The sequence below is a fragment of the Embiotoca jacksoni genome, unplaced genomic scaffold (assembly GCF_022577435.1).
Source record: "Embiotoca jacksoni isolate LCO1_2020_lvr unplaced genomic scaffold, fEmbJac1.0.p SCAF_19, whole genome shotgun sequence".
Lineage (NCBI taxonomy): Eukaryota > Metazoa > Chordata > Actinopteri > Embiotocidae > Embiotoca > Embiotoca jacksoni.
In genome coordinates, this window is record NW_027185329.1 from 2,584,254 (window position 1) to 2,606,377 (window position 22,124).

Here is a 22,124-nt window from a genome sequence, read left to right on the forward strand (position 1 = left end):
CTCGATTAGGCAAGAGGGAGCTTTCGGTCATAGTCTGTTCATCCTTTATTCCTCGGAGTGTGTGCAGGCTGCAAAGAAATAAAGTTACCTTGGAGACGCTCTCCATCTCGGTGTCCTACATTCAATACTTCTGCGTGCATATTTGCCGCTTTTATAATTCCTCCTCTCCTGATTGATGCTCGGAGCTGCTGCATTTGTCTGTCTGGATGCTGCCACTGTAATTTTGGTGGTAATTCTTCTCTCCTCTTTATTCCTCCCCTTTTCTCCTCCGCCGCCGTCGGACCACGGCCGCTCGGCAAACAGGAGGAACGAGCACAATTGTGAGGCTGTCAGACTCGTCCGCCGTCTGCAAAGAGAAGCTGTCACGATCGCTTCCCTCGGCCATATATCTGGCGCTCCGGCGAACGGCCCGCGTCCTCTCCTCCGTAACGTTCAGCCGCCGGGATCCACCAAACAAGGTCTCGTGAAGGTTCTGCGGAGGAGACGGCCGCGGTTCAACCGTCTGGGTCTGTTTTTTTTTAATTTTTTATTCTTGCGTGTTCGTTGCAAGAGATAAAGGAAACGGTGCCGAGCCGACGTCAACGACAGGACCGCCGACACGTCTGACCGCTGCATCGTTTGACATAAATAAGGTTTTCTCGTGTCGTGGGATTTATTATTTTTGACGTCGGATTAAAATACATTCACGGGTTGAAAACGCCATTTGAAGCGAGAGGTCAGATTGGATGAGGAGACGGACGTCACTCCATGAAATCTTTGCTTCTCGTCGAGGCCGGAAGCAGCGGGGAACGGTCAGCTCTGTCCGAAGTAGGGATGGACATCGCAAGCAAAAGGATACTATTCGAATATATCTCTGAACTTATCTGAACTGACATCCAACTTGTTTGACTGCACCTCATCTTATCTTTCTTGGTTGTTGTTTTTTTGAAGGAGTTACGCGAAGAACTTTTTGTCTTTGCATGTTTCTGCTGTCTAATCTCACCGTTTTTTTTTTTTTACCTGTAAAGCTCCGGAGTCTGGTACCAACGTGTTTTCTGTGTGTTGTTTAAAGGTGGCTATTAGAAAGCTTTTAGGTGCATTACCGCCACCTAGTGAAGGGAGGAACGCATTACAACCGGGCGCCGGTAAAAACGGGGGAAATAAAGAAGAACGACAGCAGCCTATACCGAGAAGTTTTATATATTTGAACTCGTCTTTAAATATTCCCAACATGTCCCATCCAACACTAGCAAACATGTCAAATCTAATATTGTTTTCTTTAAGTCCTGAAATCCCTGAGCAGATTTGACGAGATGGGCTCAACACCTTCGGAGAATCATCATCATCCTCCGCACGTCCGCTCGGCTCTGCAGAGCGAACCGGCGTCTCTGAACTCCTTTTGGTTTTATGGCCTCGACACCGTTACTGTTTGTTTAGTCTCGCCGCTCTCAACACAAGGTTTGCATCCGGCTGATAAACATCATATTTTCCTCAGGAGCCGGTGTAGAGCATTACAGAGGTAAAGAGAGTGTTGTTACCGTTATTAGTTTAATGTCCATATACTAAAAGCCTGCACATTTTGAGTATCGCTGGCTTCCTGCACAGATTTGATCCTTTGGGAAAGACTTTAGTTGTGTAAGTCGATGAAAGTACTCAACACTAGAACAAAGGAAATCCAACAACAGATCGCTCATCTGAATGGTAGCTCGCTGCGAATGATGAATTGACCTGTGGTACTTTAAAGAAAAAAAAAAAACATTGGATCCCATGGTGACACTCCAGCTGTGTCCCACTTCCACTCCAAAAAGTAGTTCAACATGTAATCTGCATATTTTGGCAGTTAAAGCCTCTGCGAACACATTAGTGCAGTTTGCCAAACGTAGAAGAAATTACAAGCAGTCTTAAAGCATGAATTCGAACCAGCGTGCAGTTTGAAACGGCTGAGATTTGGTTTCCTCGCGTTCCTCACCGAACGCCGTTTTAGAGAGCGACGCCGTCAGATCCTCCCAATTAAAACGATCAGCACGCCGCAGCTCCCCGGACGTGCGTCGCCAGACGTGTGCCCGAAGCTCGAAGAGGGATCGGAACATCGCAGGAGCTGTTTTCCACTTCTGGAGGATGACGCCCCCGAGGTTCTCCAGGAAAAAAAAAAAGCGTTTTGTCAGGCTTGTGTTTTCCCGGCACATAACCCAATAACCCTCCTGATGCACTCCCGGCCTGCGATTTGTTCTCGTTTGTCATCGCCGAGAGTGCGAGGGTAAACACCTCGCTGAAACACGAGCCGGGCGGAGGTGCGGGCGGAGGTGCGGGCGGAGGTGCGGGCGTTTGCACCGCCCGGCTGCCCTCCGCCACCTCGCATCAGGCGGAGAGGGCGGACCGCCCCGAGCAGAGATCATTACTACCTCCTTCATCGATTGATGTAGATTAATGTAGCTTTAAAAAAATAAAAAAATAAAAAATAAATAAAAATACAGATTTTCTATCTTTACTTGCTGTTTTTTTTGTTTGTTTTTTTTTTCCCGCGGGCGTAAATCGTTGAAGTCGAACTTAAAAACAAACAAACAGCATTTGCTGCATTGATTAAATAAAAGAACATCGCCACTCCATTTTTTTTTTTTCCTCTCTGAGCTCGGATGCGTAAAACTGCTTCTCATCACACTGGTACTGTACACGAGCTGCTTTTTCTTCTGTTCGTCACCATCTGCGGTGTGAATCATTCACTGCTGTGGTGTTTCTGCGCTGCTTCTGGCAGCCGGGAGATCATCCGTCAATCACAGCGGGAGCAACTGTGGCATCTCCTGCCGTGGATTTTTCTCCGTCGGTGAAGTTGGTCTCTCTTTGAAGCCGGTTGCTCTTTTTCCTCGTCACGGTTCCACTTCTGTTTATTTTGGAACAAAAGGGCGACGAATAAAACCCGATTGAAGAATTCCCCCAGAAGACCGAAGCGAAGTGTGCTTCTGAATGGAGCGCGGATAAAGGCCACGTTTATACACTCTGGTTTCTGAGTGTTGAAAGAGTGATGTGGGTTTTTTTTGTATCGTGGTGTCTCTGCCACACTCGATTCAAAATGAAGCAATGACCGTGTGGCTGAAAGGCTGATTTTAGCATTTAGTAAGTATACCTTTGTCCTCAGCAGCTAGGAAAACCCCCTTTTAGCAGAAATAACCTTTTGTAGGCGTTTTGCATGATTGTCCAGCGGTCTCTGACATCAGCTTGCCCCCCCCCCCCCCCCCCCCCCCCCCAAAAAAAAAAAAAAAAAAAAGCTTTTCAGCTGAATTTAAATCCGCGCTTTGACTAGATCCTCAATTTCGTCTTTTTGAACCGTCCCTTGGTGGATTTGCGAGTGTGCTTAGGATCCTTATCACGTTGAAAGGTTCACTTCCAGTTCAACCTTTTCGACAGATGGACTCACATCTTATTCGAGTTGCTGCCCGGTCCTCGAGTCGGCCAAGCAACCCAAAAGAAGCACAACACTTCCGCAATCAACGAGAAATCTTCCGAAGGTCAGAAAAGCCTCTTTAGATCTCGTGGTGATGACAACAACGTGCGCCTCAATTGCAAAAAACAACAACACACGACCTGAGATGTCTGAAGTTTAGAGAAGACCGTTTCCACCTGTCACTCCTCGACGAGGTTCTAATCATCGGCACTTATTCTGGAACCGCTGGCTTCAATTCTAAGAATTTATAGGCGTGGTAAATACTTATTATTTACAAGTAACCAATCGTTGTTGGTTTTTTAAAATTATTATTTCAATTGAAAATGACTTTAAAATGTCAGTTTGTAGTACAGCGATTGTAATTGGACAAACCAAGACCGACTGCTTCATCAGGATCATTTAAATTGTGGTTCCAGAAACAAAAATGTAAAATTGTAAAATGCTAATCACACGAAACAGTGGCTGTAAATAAAGTCATGTTTATTATTAGGTGGCAAATCCTTTTTCAGTCCGATGATGTCTGTAACTTTGCCTCTTCTCTCTCGGCCAGCCTCGCGCTGCAACACATCTTATTTCCTGCCGGTTTCTGGGACTTTTTGCCTTTAAGTTTGGTCTTCACTAATGCATGATCAGCAAGATCGAGATCGGAAGGCAAATCAAGAAACTTCCATTGTTTAGTCATAAAAAAAACAACAACGACAACAAACTCTTTGTTGCCTCTTCAGCATGTTCAGGATCATCTGCTGCCATTGTCCTAAAAAAGGGCCGTAAGTCCTCATGGCTCAGCGTCAGCGTTTTAACCGCGTGGTCGTGTGCTGCAGCACAGAATCCAAACGAAAAGCGCCGCAGTGCCTACGTACATAACGAAATGTAAGACAGTTACAGCTTAAAGCACGATAATTCCTATCATATGTGATAACTTCAAATTATACGTTTATATTTGCATGTCCACTCGACACCGGATAAATTATGGCTCACCATATTGCACGGCATTAACTATTCTGCTCCCGGTGGCTCTTGCACTCGGTGTGTCCATTATATAACAATGGCTCTCCTCCATTATGACTACGTTGCGTGGCTAATGGCCAGAGGGCTGTAATAACCGCGCCACACGTCTACGGAGGGCTCTTCAAAGTGCTTAACAGGGTTGGATTTGTTTATCTGGGCCCCGGCAGGTTGGATGTCCAGCAGCTCTCCTGCATTGTGGAGTGTCACTGTCAAATTACATGTATAAATAGATTTGGGCTCGTTGCTGGCACCATCCCATCATTGAGTCCTTGAGTCCTGGCTGGAATCTGCCATCTGTCTGAAAGCGTTAGGGATTTGTGCCTGCGCTCACGATGCAGAAGATGCTGCGCCTGCTTTGTGTGGAGATTTGACTGTAAGGGGTTTGTGTGCAGGTTGATGGTAATAGGTGGCTCTCGAAACTACAGGTCACTTTACGAGCAGCAGAAGAAATGGGGTTGGCAAAGGATTTCAAGTTTTGGGGGCTTGACGTGCAAACTTAGCAACAGATTTTCGCCCCAAATAAGACACTACATCCTTGAAAATAAACCGATTCTGCACTCCGCCTGCAGATCAAACAGCCAAAGTAGGTTTTTTTCAGCTTTTTTTTTTTTCCCCCTTTCTATTTATTAAAAAAACAAAAACAAAAATCTCCCATCTCGATAGCATTTGGATCAAACTGTTTTTCACTTCAAATTGGCTATTTATACTGAGATCACTAATTACTCTGTTTAATACTGAAATATGATTTCAAGATAGCTTTCATAAATCCTGTTTATTCTATAAAGTCAGAAGATGCAGTTGGACTCAAGCTCAGCTTTCTGTCTTTTAGCGGGACTTGATTGGACACTATTAAATCCAACATTTTTTTGTTTAAGTTGCAACCATATTACTTTAAATATTTTGTAAAAGGTACATCAATGTACAATATAAAACGTAATTATGATTTTTTTTTTCCTTATGTACCTTTTAGAGACTGAGGTGAGTTATTTTAAGCAACATATGTAAATCTAGCAGGTTTACAATTTCCACCTACATTTAGAGGTAGTTTGCACAATCTACTTGTTAGGTTATTTATTTATCTGCAGGTCTTTCTTTTACCATCTATTTTTTGTGTGCTATAAATTTTGAATTCTGTTTTCATGGGGAATTAAATACATTTTATTGGTTAGAAAAGACCAGAAAATGAACTTCAGATCTTATTTTTGGGTATTTTTTTTTTTTTTATCATTTAGAGAGCCGTGATTATCACGCGACTACATTTTCTGTACTTGAAAATACAATGTTGGTTTTTTTTTTTTCCCCATTGCAGCAGATGATATTCATCATTTCCTTTGTCAAATTCAATTATTCTTCACCTAAAACTTCCATCGGGATTCTTCAGTCGTGCCCACGGAGAGGTATTAGTCAGGTCGCGGACTCGGCTGTTATGGAAAGGTCAGGAGATTTGTCTCCTCCTCAAGTGTATTTTCTCTTCTGTGGTTTCTGAGGAGCAGTGAGCGGTGATGTTGAAGCCTCCACTCCATCATGGCAGACATCTCAATCCGTTTCCACTGTTAGCCTCTCTCCTTTTTTTCTTTCGCCACATTTACAGCAGCACAGGTTTTCAATACTGATCAGTCACTGCTCCTTTCCCCTTCATTCATCACTACCTCCTTCCTGCTATTTTTCTCCCCCCGTCCTCCCCCTCTCTCCCCCCACCTCATCCTTTTCTCTTCCACCCGAACAGCCACCTGACTTTACTCCATGTTTTCCTACTTCATCCCGCGGTGCCTCGTCCTTTCTCAGCAGAGCAGTCTATCTATCTCGGCCTCCGTTTTTTTTTTCTCTCTGACCTCTTTTAGCCTTTCCTGTTTTTTCATGCCCGCTTTTCCCCCCTTTGTCTTCCCCCCCTCCTCCCCCACCCCGCCCTGTAACTGTTGAAACAGCTGGCTGCTACCGGATGCTGGTAATCTGGTGCTCTGATTGCACAGGACATGCATGAATGATACCCGACCACATTCCCGATATCCTCCCGCTTAGAGCCACGACTTTAATCACGGTTTGAGTATTGCATCAACTGCACCGTGCTGGAACGAAGATTTTCTTGTCTCCCTTGGTGGTGATCAGAAGGTTTGGTTTAATCTATGGCTAGTCATAGTCAACTCTTACTTTCAAACCTTTTTACTTTCCAGTTTGGTCCAAACCAAAAATAGCAATTGTGAAAGAAGCCTCTGACTGCGTTCTGGACTAAAGGACCGTAATTTGGTCCGATCCAACGAGGCGGTCTCGGTCCAAATCAAACTGAACCATTGTTGGGTTTCTTCGCACTGTAAAAAACGGTTTATTTTTGGAAAGGTTTGGACTTTGGAACCAATTACTGGAAGTTGAGGCACTTTTTTTTGTTGTCACCTATTAAACAATAGAAGAAGAAAAAGAAGAGTAGGAGAAGTAGAAATGAGTCCTGGATGTAAGAATCACCTACACAGGTCTTCGGTGCACTTTAGAAAACCGCAACGTGAAACCAAAATAACCGAATCACACGTGTACGATATCACAAAAACATGAACATTGGTCTCGATTAGAAGTGAAAACATCCCAATGGACCAGGGTTCAGATTTCATTTTAATGCTGGTGAGTCCTTTTTTATTATTATTATTATTATTATTATTATTATTATTATTTGCCAGTCTTACGTTGTTTTGTAATAAACAAGACAAGGTAAAAAAGAAAAAAAAAAAAAAGTGTATAACTGAACTGTGTATGAAATCCTCGAGAGCTTGGACCCTTTTTCTCCACAGACCTCTGTTGTACAACAGTGAGCTTCTCCTGCTCCTCTTTTTTTTTTTTTTGTATGTTTACGCGACTGTCACACGTATCTGAAAGGAAACAGGAGAAAAAAACAACAACAACAACAAAAAACAAAACCGTTAAAGGCTAGAGAGGGAACTGTTTTGGGGATGTTGCTGACAAAGAAAAGATTCTCAGCACAACACCCCAAAGACTCGTCTCGTGTCATCAATAAAAAAAAAAAACTATAGATATAAATAATGTACGACCAGGTCTCATACTTCCAGAGGTAAAACCTGGAAGGAAAAAAAACAAACAAACAACAACAAAACAAACTTTGTCGTTGGCCAGCCTCAGTTTGTAGAAATAAAATCCAGCCGAGCCTCCGACGGCAGTGATTAATACAGAGAACGTGTTACGATGCGGAGCTGTGAGGATAACCGTTCAACCAAAGGCTGCTTCGATGGGATAAACTCTCACTTTAATGTGTGCAGAGTAACAAATACCGCAGTTGTCTGGTTGCACCAAATCTGAGATGAACATCTTGATATTCTCTCCCTCCGCTGTCTTCGCCAGTTCAGCTCCCTCCTCCCTGAAGACACTCGCTTACTGATTAGCGGCTTAAAATACACCATTGTGTGAACTTTACCCATTTTGCAGCGCCCCTTAACAGAATCACTCAAACGTACACACGGCGGGTGATTAAAACGAGACTGACGGGTTGTGCAGTGAAGTCTGTGGGAAAATGAAGCGGGAGCCCCGGCTCTCCATTAGTTTAATTAGATTACCTTAATCTGATATAGGCTATTTCAAGTCATCACCCAATTATAAATGCTCTTTTTGTCGGTGGCCCTGAGCACTGGAGTGTGTATTTATTTATCGCCTCCCTCCACCCCAACACACACACACACACACACATAAATAAATAAATACACACTCTCACTTGCACAAGCTGGAAGTTCAGTACCATCTGAAGTCACACTGGCGGCCTTTCAAAATCATACGCATTCATTTTTAATTAAAATCTAAACTTAGGTGTTTTTGCTGCGGGGTGTTCTCTATTCCCCGAGGACCTCGCGGAGTTCACCGTTTAATTCATTTCTCGTCATTCAGCCTTGAGATTGCTTGTTTCTCACGATGTTTCTACCTGACCTGAACTTCTCTGAATGTTTGACTTTTCTATCTTGGAAGTTAATGATTTTCTCCAAGGTCCACTGAAGATGATATTCCCTTTCATTAATAATCATTGGTTTTGTTTTGCGAAAAGACATTTTTCAGCAGCAGCGCAACCACCGGCGGTCGTACGGGGGAGTATCGAGGTGCAGGAGTGATGACAGAATACATTAAGTACGTCCCTTAGCAGACATTAATATATAGCACTCTTACATGTCTTACAATACACGCAGTTTCTGGACATAAAAATATGTAGCATTTGAATGCATTGCCTACCGGCTATATTGATTTTACCATTGCAGACAGCTTTTCGGTGAATTACCGCCACCTTCTGACGGGAGTAATGGATTACAACCAGGCACCGATATTCAAAAATCATGACCCATCCCTAATATATATAAGAAAATATATATATATACATTTATAGTAAATATGACATTTGGAACATGTGGTTAATTTTAGCCGTGAGTAATCCGATTACTCTACGTGTCTCTGCACAAATAATAACTTTGGCAACACGAGCCGATAACGTAACCTCACAAGATAACAGGTTCAAAGTGCCCCGAGAGATTTACTAGATCCCCTTGCCAACGCTGCTAAAATGTAACATGACTTCAGAGATAATGATACCCCTGCAGCTTCCAACAAAAGGGCAAAAACCCAGTCACACTCACCAAAAAGCTGGCATTGCATTTTATAATTCTACGTATATCGTTATTTTTATTGAATTATCTACTTTTTTTTTTTTTTTTTTTTTTTTTTTTAACTCTGAGCAAGTAATCGATTTATATCCGTTTAACTGGCAGAATATCAACAGCTATTCTCCGTGAAACCTCCAGTTTATGTGTTGCAACCCGTTTTAAATTGGCAGCGAGTAAATATCCAACATTAACACGTCCATTAGAAGTGCGTTTGACTCGTGTCAAAATCAGCTTTTGCTTTTCGAGGCTGACTGAAGTGGTCGAGTTCATTATCTCAATATGATGATGTTTTTTTTTTTAGGATTTATGGTCTGCAGTTGGCTAAACTGAAATCCAGTCAACTTTTCTTGTATAATGTAAATATAGATTCTGGAAATGTGAATGTTAAATCATAACAATACGAGCTGTTCTACTGGACGGAGTCCCGAAGGATCCCCACACAAAAAGACACACAAAAAAATGAATTCAGTACATTTAATTGTTAATTGCTTCATTGCACATTTGCTCCAGTGCAGACTCATACTCAATGTAAAGCTTTAAAAAATACAATCTCAGTCATCTCTGATGTGATTCTGGGTGCTTTCGTGTTGATTTTCTTTTCCAAAATAAAATAATCGTATATGACAGATAAACCTTCTCTTTAGAGGAGTGATAGCTCTTCGACAGCTCTGTTAACGTAAACACTGAGAAACAGGGCAGCATCACTGGTCAACGGCAAAGATTCATATCATTCATTCATATTTAGGTAGTGTTACTTCTCCACATATTACATGAACATTTCCCTTTGTCTGTGTAAACACAAGTGTGTCTTCGTTTTTTTTTTTTCTTGTCTTTTTTTTTTGATAGTATTTGTAGAGTGCGACATACTGAACTACTCCCTTCAGGAGGAGAACATGAATTACCCACCTTTTCTGTTGGCACCTGAATTATCATCGACACCGCTTCCTCCCTCGAGCTGCAGCCCTTCCTGTGCATGCTCCACATGTTTCCCCCCCAATTCTCCCTTTTTTGTTTTCTTTTTTTTTTTTAGAAAGAGCTCGATAGATTTTACAATACGTGACATTTTTTTTTTTTTTTTTTTTTTTCAAATTAAAAAAATAGTTTGGATCATCGACTGTACACAATACCAAAAAACAATGTGCTTTTCCCCCATATAGTGTATAGTGCTGAGTTCGACATGCCCGCCGCCGGCCGGAGTTGCGCCTTCCGTGTTTTGTTTTTTCCTCCCCCCTTCGAGGCGGGTTCAGCGGCCGTGTCACGGCGGCCTCTCTCCGTGGAACTTCCGGTGTCTGTACCTGCCGTTCTTCTCCTTGGTCACGTTGATGCAGGCGTTGTGCTTGTTGGTCTGCAAGTGGTTCCAGTACTTGATGAGTTCGTTGGGCTGGAACTGGTGCGAGGTGATCAGGTGGCTGTACTTGCAACTGGAGTACGACACCCGCCAGTGGTTGAAGAGGAACTCGTTGGGCGGCGGCGCCGGGTCGACGCGCAGCTTCGCCAGGCAGATGCCGACGTAGACGTCCTCCAGGTGCAGCCTGCGTATGCTGAGCGAGGCCTGGTAGATCAGCTCCGCCATGTCCCCTGAGAACACGTACCCCGTGCCTGAGCAGAAGATCGGGTAGCGCTCGCTCGGATACAGCTCGGGCGGCATGTACCACTTGCTGTCCTTGTTTCGGTTCGGCGCGTAGCCCCTCATCAGGTAGCCGGTGAAGTACCTCTGCTTGGGAGGCGTCTCGGGTTTCAGCAGCTTCTGGATGAGGTACTCCGAATTGACGAACATGTCGCTGTCCGTCTTCATCACGTAGGAGGCGTGCGGGCAGTAGGTGGCCACCCAGTTCATGCCCATCAGGGTTTTGATGGTCAGGTTGTAGTAGGTGTCCTGATAGTCCTGCTGGATGATGTCGTGGTGGAGGCGGCTCTCCTCCTCGATGCTGCTCTGGAGGAAGGCGTCCGAGCTCTTTCCCGCGCCGAGCAGGAAGAGGCGGACGAAGCCGAGGCCCATCGCCACGCTCTCGTTCCCCCACGTCTGGCGGATGGCGTCGCGGGCGTCGGCCTGCCGCGGCTCCGCGGCGATGAGGAGGACGAGGAAGGGCGTGCCGTCCCGGCACTTGAAGGGCTCGTTCACGATGTATCGGTAGGGCTGAGCGCTGAGCCTCCCGCCGACACCCATCTCCTTCTCCAAACTGTTGTTGGCGCTCATGGAGTCCCCCAGCCCCATCACACCCATCCTGCCTCCTCCTCCTCCCCCTCCGCCTCCTCCTCCTCCTCCTCCCGCCTCTCCCGCCGCCCCCTCCGCCTGCTGAGAGCTGAGGTTGAGCAGGGGCTTCGGCGCCACATACCCCGCCTCCCGCCACAGGCTCCTCAGGGAGCTGCTCTGGTTGGCCTCCCCCTTGGGACTGCGGAAGCCCCTGACGGTGTAGGCTAGCGGGTTCTCGCGAGGCCCGCTGCGTCCCGGCAGCCAGTCCTGGTGGCTGAAAAACAAGAAGAGGGTGAAGAGCAGGGCCAGAGAGAGGAGGCCGGCCACGTGGGTCCGAAAGAGCGAACGCTTGACGGTCCAGGTCATCTTGATGGGACAGCAGTGCCGCCGTCTCCACTGCATGGTGCAGATCGGGGTCGCGGGAGGCTGCTGCTGCTGCTGCTGCTGCTGCTGCTGCTGCTCGAGAATGGGCGGCGGCGGCGGTCACATACAGTCACCTCAAACATGTGGTTGCCAACAATCAGAGGGTTATCTGAGCTGGCAGATGGGTCGGAGCGAGCCTCCCGGTAGAGTCGGGGGAACGTTCGAGCCCCCCGGCGCAGCTCGCGGCGAGGTTAAAAGGGCTCCTGGTGGAGCGAGGAAGGCGGCGATTCTCTGGCCAGGGAGGTTTCTCCCCGGCTCGTCTTTGGCACCGTAGACAAACACGGGGTCATGCTCTGTGTCTCGTCTCCTTCAGGATATGATAAGGGTCACCTCCTCTGTGTTTGCTCTCTCTAATCTGAAAAGAGAAAAAAAAAGAAGAAGAAACTGAGAAAAAAAACAAAACATCTTGAAAGAAGTCCCAAATCCTCCCGTTCACTGGCGCCGAGCCACACGTCAATTGTCTTGAGTTGCAGATGTGTTTTTATTTCATTCTACTTGTGGCGAGAGCTCGATTCCTAATCATTTTATTTATAGTTTGTTTTGAGTAATTCTGAATTAATTTCTTCCAGATGCAAAAGCATCTAATTAGGAGCTTTTCTGTGGCTGCAGAGCCCGACGTGGCGAACGTCTCTGTTGGTAAGCTGACTTCACAGTTTGAAAGGGAGACGCTGAACCGACATGACAGCGCTGTAGCATCTTTGATTGGACGGGGACGAGAACACAGCGGGGTTTTGAGCATGTGGCGTTTTGAGGAGAGAACATCTCGAAAGAAAAGAGTCGTGAGCTCGTCAGTGACAGAAGGAAGAAGTGATGCTGTTAAAGTGACGGTGCAGAGATGCAGAATAAGATACTGAATTCTGACGGTAAACACACCTGACGGGTATTTTATACACGACGGCAGGAGATGAGAACATTACCTCGATCTGGAAGTCACCTCACGATTTGTTAAAAACAGTGAAGAATCAAAACTATTCTGTAAATTATTGGTGGAGACAATGAGCCGGCTGTCTGGTACCCGGCCCGGTGCGACGGTGCTTCCTTCCTTCTTGCATGTCATTATTCAGCTTAACGCCTGAGGCAGAAGTATAAAATGCAGGTTTGCTCAACGTGGTGCCGGCTAGCGCTACTCGGAGCTGCATGGGCGAGCAAGTGTCATCATCACCGCCCCCATCCCACGCCCCTCCCCCCCTCCCCGCCCCCGCCACATGTCAACAGCCAGGAAGGAGACGCATCTGTCAAAATGTGTTTTCAGGGTCCAGCGGGTGGTGGTGACGGAGCCCGAAGCGGCCTCCGCCGATAACAGCCTTCACCACCCTTCACCACCCTTCACCACCATTCACCACCATTCACCACCATCATTCACCACCATTCACCACCATTCACCACCAATCACCATCATTCACCACCAATCACCACCAATCACCATCATTCACCACCATTCACTACCAATCACCACCATTCACCACCAATCACCACCATTCACCACCAATCACCACCATTCACCACCAATCACCACCATTCACCACCAATCACCATCATTCACCACCATTCACCACCAATCACCATCATTCACCACCAATCACCACCAATCACCATCATTCACCACCATTCACTACCAATCACCACCATTCACCACCAATCACCACCATTCACCACCAATCACCACCATTCACTACCAATCACCACCATTCACCACCAATCACCATCATTCACCACCATTCACCACCATTCACCACCATTCACCACCAATCACCATCATTCACCACCAATCACCACCAATCACCATCATTCACCACCATTCACTACCAATCACCACCATTCACCACCAATCACCACCATTCACCACCAATCACCACCATTCACCACCAATCACCATCATTCACCACCATTCACCACCAATCACCATCATTCACCACCATTCACCACCAATCACCATCATTCACCACCAATCACCACCAATCACCATCATTCACCACCATTCACTACCAATCACCACCATTCACCACCAATCACCACCATTCACCACCAATCACCACCATTCACTACCAATCACCATCATTCACCACCATTCACCACCAATCACCATCATTCACCACCATTCACTACCAATCACCACCATTCACCACCAATCACCACCATTCACCACCAATCACCACCATTCACCACCATTCACCACCATTCACCATCATTCACCATCATTCACCACCATTCACCTTCCACCGCCGGTTATCAAATGCTGCCTGGCGTCTAGTTGACGATCGCTCCGTCTTATAACGCAAACCAGCACGAGCACGAAGGAGGACGAGGGGACATGACTGAGCACGAGGGGACACGAGGGAGCACGAGGGGACACAAGGGGACACGGCTGGGCACGAGGTAGGACGAGGGAGCATGAGGGGACACGAGGGGGAACGACTGAGCACGAGGGGACACAAGAGGACACGAGGGGGAACGACTGAGCACGCACGTGGGGCAACGTGGACGCAGCATAAACGACTGCACGTGTCTGTCGGCCCATCGGGGGAGTTTGCGCGTTCACGAAGTCGCCGCAGCAAACAATCGGTTCGCACGAGCACGGCGGCTTCCGTGCATCGACACGTAACGACACACACACACACACACACACACACACACACACACACACACACTCATTTCTTTTGTGCACACAAAATGCACCGCGGACTTAATGACACACAACAAACACGCTGAACACGAAATCACTCGTGTGTCTGTTTAGAATCACGCAAAAGATGCACGTGCAGATAATTATGTCCACCCTAGATGTACATACATCATCGTTGCTGTGCGTGTGAAGTTAACACACACACACACACACACACACACACACACACACACACACATCACAGGAGGAAACCGAATATGCCAGCAGAAACTCGGAGGTTGCACTCGACTCTAGTGAATATTAATGCAGCAGCAGTGCAACGGTCTCCGATCCGTCCTTCCTCCCTCAGAGCGTTAATTTACCGACTGCCTGCGTTGCTTCTTTTCTTGTTTATTTGTTCGCTCCCTTTTTAATAATCCGCAACAGCGAGAGCGTCAGTCAGCGCCAGCGCCGCGCGGGGGAGGGTTTTTCTAAACTTCCCCCATTTTCATTTCTCACGTTTGCTCGTTCATCACGACGGCTGACAAGGAACACGATAACCTTTTCAGGGCGAGTGTGCTTTACCCGGCGCGGGCAATTACAGGAGAAGGAGCGAGGGGTCGGGGCCGGCTTTGTTCTTAAAGGTTAACGTACTTTACATCGGAGCATATCCGGCACTCCAAAGATTTTCCGCCGTCACCTAAATGGACATCTAGTTACAGGAGCTCTGATGAAGAGCACCACACACAAGGGGGAGGTGTGGGGGGGGACGGGGACGTATACGAGTAAACAACACACGTGAAACCGCCAGGATTCGTGCCCCCCCTCCCCCCTCCACCTCCACCTCCACCTCCACCCACCACCCACACACACACAAAACGCTCGCTCGCAAAAGGACAACCGGCTTTGTTTTGGATTTCCGACGTAAATATCAATTTCAAAGAGAGATAAGACGTCCATTTTGACTTTTTAGCAAGTACCATTTAATCTGCCAATGCCTCTGCTCATTAATTCATTTTCTTGCCTGCCATCAATGTCACTTCTATGCGAGCCAATTAGTTACACTAGCACTAATTAAAGCCCCAGCGATTCTGAAGCGGTCAATAATCAGAGGGGAGGAGGGGGGGAGTTGGAGAGGGGGGGGGGGGGTCTCTTTCACCACATCAGCCTCCGAAACCGTCGTGGAGGGAATAAACAGAGTGAAGAGAGGAAAAATAAATATATGAGTAAACACACTTTCAAGGCTCGCGCGCCGTTTTCCACAGTTTGCTTTTGTTGTTCCGGTGCCTGAAAGCGGCCTCGGCCCGACGTCCACGAGGGTCCGACCTTCGCTCGGTGAAACACCGCACTTTGCGATCGTGACACATTTTTCCCGGGGAAAAATTGCAGCTCCCGTTTACGAGGCGTTTAGAGCGGCTGCTCACCGAAGTCGGAGGTTAAATTCTGCTTCGCCGAAACAGCCCCGGCTGACGAGGCGGCCGACCGAGGCTCCCGCTTCACCCGGCGACGCTGCCGCCGAGCGGCCGCCGCTACGTTTACGATTCGTTTTGATGCTGAAGTTGCGTCGTGACGCGCGGACCTTCACCGGGGCAAAGACGGGTTCTTAAAATGAGCAAAACACGACCGCGACAAAGACATCATGGATGTCGTTTCAACTTTTCTTTTCTCAGTTCATTGTTTTTGCAACGTTATGGCAGAAAATGATGAATAATCACCATTAAAACAGCTTCTTTCATCCAGCTAACTATAAAAGCTAAAAGGATATTCATTTTAATATCATATAAAGACAGAAGTGGCAAATGTTTGGCATCTTAACTGGAAAAGTGTCTGAAATGAAATGAAAATTGAATAGAATTGAAGTGTATACTTCAGTACATCAGGCAGCAGTGGACACCGAGTACTTCTGTACTTTTACCTCAGCAGAGTAGATTCATCTGGTAAAGTATTTTATTCTCTGTAAAGCATCTAAATACTTCCTCGAGCATTAGTTTAACAACTCAAGTGTGGTGACAAATCTCAAGTTACACAAGACATGCAGATCAGAAAGATGACTTTTTTTCTGTTGAATATGACGAAGGTTTTTATATTTTTGCTGTAGAAAGCTTGCAATAACGTCTTTTCGACATCCAAACCTTTTTGCAGGGAAAGGAGAACTCGGTTCCTTCTGAACGTCGGGGGCGCTGCTCTTCACCGAGGCGTCGCCGGCCTCGCGTCGGCCATGAAGTTTGCGTCCGATTCTCTGCTTTTGAGTCGGGTGAGAATGAAGTTGTTACACCCACAAAAACAGGAAGCCAGTATTTGCCACTGCTTTGTTTGTTCAACGGCATTCTTCGATGTTTGCGTTTGACGAAACACCGAAACCAGACTGAGTTGGTTTCACCGCCACTATAGCAACAACTTTTTAAACGATTTTTTTTTTCTATCTGCTTTTGTTCTCTTGGAGGTCCTGCTGAGGTCATCTTAAAACCAGTCTTCCAGGGAGGTCCGTCCCGGGCTCGGTGCTCCCCGAGGCCTCGTCTTCATCCCTCCTCGTCCCGATCGCTTTTCCCATCGACTCCCGTTTCGGCCGCTCAACAGCGCTGTCATTTTCCGACGGTTGTTTACCATCTGACTGCCGATGAAACCGGTAAATCAGAGGTGGGGGTTGAAGTTGGTGTCGCTCTTCCTCATTTCCAGCTTTGGCCCCGATTGTTCTTCAGCAACGAGAGGAGCAGGATATTTACAGTCACGAGCGAACCGCAATGTTTCATCAAAAATGGACTGATAAGACTTTTCTTTTTTTTTCCAGACCAATCAGATCAAACACCTTTATCCAAAGAGTGGTTTTAAACTGGTTGGTATTGTTTTAATTTGACCGATATACAGGTTTGAATTCAAACTGCCAATGTATCCGTTACATTTTGCTCACCATTTGATTATTTATCCACTAGTTTTATTTCAGCCTTATATATACGAGTTTTCCGTATTAGCCATTAGTTTAGCTCACCATTTCAGCGGTTTCCATTAGCCAACTTTTATTTCAAACATTTACTTACATATCTACTTCATCTTCAGTTCAAACTACTAGTTTTGATCGTTTCTTATTATTCTGTGGCTTATTTCAACGGTTTATCCGCGTTAGCTAACCATTTCAACTGTTCATCGTTATTGTTCAACCTTTAATTGTGATCGTTAGAAAACCGCTGAGGAAACCGAGATTACGCAAACTATTTCAGCTGCTTATGCATTTTAGCGAACTATTTCAACTATTTAAATCAGCAAAGTGAATTTCGACTACAGATCAACTACCTTTTCAACTCCTTTAACAGTTTCACCTGTTCATCTGCAGCAATCTTGTTATATTCATCCTCTCCTTATAGCGACCTAGATAATCATTTGCCCGTGACTTTAGATGTCTCTGCTCGTTTGCTTCCAGGTAACTGCAGAACTATCCTTGGTTGAAATAGTACATTTGCTTTTTGGCTTATAAATCTTAATCTAATTTATGAGTGAAATTTCCTCGAGCTTCTTTAGTGGTTCATAAACTTTATATCCAAACAGATTCTTAAAATTAAAATTTCAAGTCGATGTATTAAGTGCACTTAAAGGCTGTTTGAGACTCATTTAGTTTTTCAGAAGTACTATATTATTCTGCAGCATTAATTAAATAGGATCAGTACTATCACAATGAAAAATATATATTTTGAAATGAAATGTGTTTTATTGCATTGTAGTGGTGCAGTTTCTAAATTAAACAACTGGTCAACAGGTGACGGTGTCCCGCTAGAGGGATCATTGTGAAATAAAAATGTCTCTGCGACTCAAACGTAACCCTAAAACGTACTTCTTAAGATATCTGCAGATAAATAATACAATCCGTTCACACGACTCAAAAACAACAGAAGAAAAAGGAATGTGTTGTGCTCGGTTGCAGTTAAAAAAATTCAACAGCAACATCTCTCTGCAAAAAAAAAAAAAAAAAAAAACCCACCAAAAAAACCCAGCAGTGCCCGTGTTCCTTTATATAATCCACAGACTTCACAGTGTACCTTTTTGACGATGACAAACTTGCTGTCCAAGAAACAGAGAGAGAGAGAGAGAGAGAGATTGTTTTAGGAGGAGCATGAGCGAGCCAACCCCTTTGCAAAATGTTGTTTGTGGAATGCGACTTGAAGAGTAAGACCGCAGGGATGGGGAGGGTTGTGTTTTCACTAAGTGTTGCAGAGCGCATGAGTGACACTGGACGGCCAGCTGTTTTTTTTTTTGTATTTATTTATTTTTTTACCCTTTATCACTAGAGGCTGGTCAGATGTGGGCCAGGCCACTCGAGCCCCTCCGTCACACAACATGACAAACATCTGATGCTTAAAGGGTCAGTTCACCCAAATTAATAGAAAAACTTCTGCAGCTATCCGAGAAGGCAGTTCGGTTTTTATTCGCCCTGGTTTTGAGGCGGCCGTCTTTATAATGAGAGGGAGGTGCTTTGTTTTGATAGGAAATCGAATCGAATGAAAACTGTTCCAGTGATGACTGAGAATAACAGGAACTCGGTTTCTTCATGGACACTTTGCAGGTGCATTTTTAGAGCTGAATCTCTTTGTCCATCACTGATCAACAGATAATGAATCAGGAACTGTTATTATAATCATTTCAGATCAAAATTACATCCAGTTTTCAAGTAAAATCGCCAAGTGTCGGCTGTTTTTCTTTGCTTAATGTGACACTAAACGGATTATCTTTGGATTTTGGATTGCTGATGAGATTTTAGGGAAACAAATTTTTGTTTGTTTTCCTGACATTTTATGAACTCGATCATTTTTTTTTATCAAAAAGTGGAAAAGGCAGAAAATCTGATAATTATGTAACAGTTGCAGCTCTAAATTCAAGACATATATTTTAACATTTCAATGCGATGAGCTCCACAAATTCACCAACATCTGAGAAAATGCGTTGAACTGGCCCTTTAATGCACAAAGCCGTATAATGAAGAGACACAACACGACATTGAGATTAATTTTGACCTTTAAAAAGGCTGTAAGAAAAGGATGGAGCTGCCTCTTAAAAAAACTACACTCAAAAAATACAAGAGACCTCTGGGAAATAAAGCGTCGTCAGCACGGAGCTACTGTAGCAGCAGTAAATATTATATGACAGTGATTTTCTTCCACTCACGGAGAATGAAATCTACATCTTCTCTAATTGTGCCAGTGGATTTAATTCTTGCGGCATGTTCTGTTTAACTTTGCTGATATAAAGCAGACTCTTTTTTTTTTTTCTTCCTCGAGGATGTCGGTTCAGACGCCACAGCAATAAATTATGAGGTGGTTTGAAAAATTAGACCCCTTTAAAGTTTAAAGTCTAGTGGGCAGAGTGAACACCCAGATGGTAAGGTTAACTAGAGTTTTTTTTTTAAATTTTATTTTCATGTCCATCTCAGCATTTAGCAGATATCCCCGAGTATGCAGCGTCCTCAGTGCCAAATGGTTCAGGCAGCTTGACGTGATGAAGTGGATAAAAAGCCCTGTTAATTGAACTGGATCAATGGAAACTCTCGCCTCTCGGCAGGTCCGTGGGGGGTGGGAGGGGGTTCCTAAACTTTAATACGTGAATGGATACACTGTGGACTACTGACCCCTATTCGATAACACTGATTTTACCCCTCAGGGATCTCCATACATTGAAGCAAAAAATAACTCCTGCTCAGGGGCGAGGAGGTAATAGAAGCTGTCACCAACATGCATCCTTCGGGAGTGAAGTAATGGGGAAAAAAAAAAAACATCTTAAGTATTCTTAATTTTCAAGAGTTGCACCTGCCTGGAGGGGGAGGAGGGTGGGGAGGGGGCTGCCTGTCACTGCAACATTTAAAGGAAGCCACTGGAGGTCCAGAAAGTGTATGAGATGCATGCTCTTGGGACAAAGGTGTGCGGGGGAAAGTGATTGATGGATAGGTGGATCTTAGTCTGGGCGGCTGGGGAAGGTGGATGTAATGGAGGGGAGAGGAGGGCGAGGGAAGGCTAAATGAATAATGAGGATGTGGAGGGCTGATGAGACGTGCAAGTGCTGCGTACCTCCTCCTCCTCATGCTGCTGCTGCTGCGGCTGCTGACAGGGCTGCGGTCGGCTGACAGAGTGCGTGAGCCCCGGTGCCTTCACCCGCCATCACCGCCTCCTACACCCGGGCTTCTTAATGCGTCCCCTCCGTCTGCTCCTTCCCCTCTGGTCGCGCTGACACTGGATTTGTTACGTCCCTCCTCGTCCTCATCCCCACAGGCTCAACAAACCTGCAGGTTTTTTTTTTTTTTTTTGTGTGTGTTTCTCCTCCTGCCGCTGCGCCTCCTCCTCCTCCTCTCCTCCTCCTCTCCTGCTCCTTGTGTCCGTTTAATACAGCTCTCCTCTATCTCACTACTTCAAATAGGTTTCTTTGTATCGCCTCGCTGTTTCACTGTTGTTGCCCGATCTCATCCCAAGTTTATCCGCCCTCCTCCGGAGGTGTTATTCAATGCAGAAATGTAAAGAGGAAACACCACAGCGTCCCCGAACGTCTATCCGGAGCCCCAAATCCGCTGGAAGGGTGGGAGAGCAGCGGCGACGGAGCAGCAGGAGCGCGGCTGGTACTTCACGATGCTCAGCGGGCTGATGCGCCGAAGAGGCGCGGCGAAAATCAGCGGTGGAAAACAGAATATAAAAATAATATCATCTCCCACCTCCTGAGTCCAATCACTGCCAAAACATGTTCCCCGAGTCCTGGAGGTAACAACAAAAACAATAAGTCATCTACCTTCCACCTCCCCGCCTCGCTGTCAGTCCGCCCCTTCTTGTGTCTTCCCCTCTCCCGGATCTTTTTCTCCTGCTCCGTCTCGGGGACCGAGCTCCTGTCGAATTCCTCAGCCGGCCAAGGCAGCTGCTGGCCCGGGAACGCTGGCTGTCAGGCAACGCTACACTGACGGAACTCTACCACGTCACTGCATTCTTAGCGGAGCACCTCACGTGACCCAGTTAGTCGCTCATGCTACGTTCATGGGGCGTGAGTTAAAAAATAAATAAATAAATATATATATATATATATATAAAAACACCCTTCACATAAACACGCCCCAACTCAAAGTGTGTTCCTTCACACAATGTTATAATTAACACTTGATAAAGGTACAGTCCGTATAATTACTGGTTATATTCATTTTTCTGGGCCACAGTAATAAAAGCCTTTGAGGACAACATAGCCTAACGAGAAAGTTATTACATTTAAAGGTTATACATTTGAAATATTGCTGAATTTCATGGCTCTCCTACAATATGAGACATTTAAATTTCAAGTATTTTTTTTTTTTAGTTTTAGAGACTTTTAAGTTCCTTTTTGGTTTTTCCACGTTGATAACATTAAAATTCCAAATTCCTTCATAAAAATAGCGCTGCAGGCCCTTAAAAGCTACAAAAACAAAACCTGAGGGCCTCAAACCATTTCTTTGGAAATATATTTCAATTAAAATAAGTTGCCTTTTGAGTAGAAAACGGAAGCTGTAGCCAGGTGGATACCCGTTTGTCTGGATGCTCTCGTGTACTTTTGGCCGGAGATTGTTTGAACTTTGGCTTCCAACTGTCACGATAGTTGGGGAATGTACCAGATGGAAAGGCAAGAAGATCTACTTATCTTATTTGCTTGTGGCTCAAAGATGTTTCTATTCTCATTTACGACATCACTGTGTCCTTATCTTGTGACCTACGCCCAAAATCAAATACAAAGGGAATAGGGGTGACTGTCAATTGTTTGTCACACTGTATAACAGATGCCCTCCGTAGGAGTGAAGTGGAGCAATGCGGGACACCTTCCTTTGAGTGTACATGTATTTGCTCCTTCTTGCCA

General features: G+C 45.5%; 1 protein-coding gene across 1 annotated transcript; it reads right to left on the reverse strand.

The window, feature by feature from the left end:
- Positions 1 to 9,526: 9,526 nt before the first annotated feature.
- On the reverse strand, positions 9,527 to 21,227 carry b3galt2 (UDP-Gal:betaGlcNAc beta 1,3-galactosyltransferase, polypeptide 2). The gene is made up of 2 exons (XM_069153003.1): positions 20,333 to 21,227; positions 9,527 to 12,038 (listed from the first exon to the last, which is right to left on the reverse strand). The coding sequence occupies exon 2, from the start codon at positions 11,660 to 11,662 to the stop codon at positions 10,322 to 10,324; it is 1,341 nt and encodes a 446-aa protein (XP_069009104.1). The 5' UTR covers positions 11,663 to 12,038; positions 20,333 to 21,227; the 3' UTR covers positions 9,527 to 10,321.
- Positions 21,228 to 22,124: the final 897 nt, after the last annotated feature.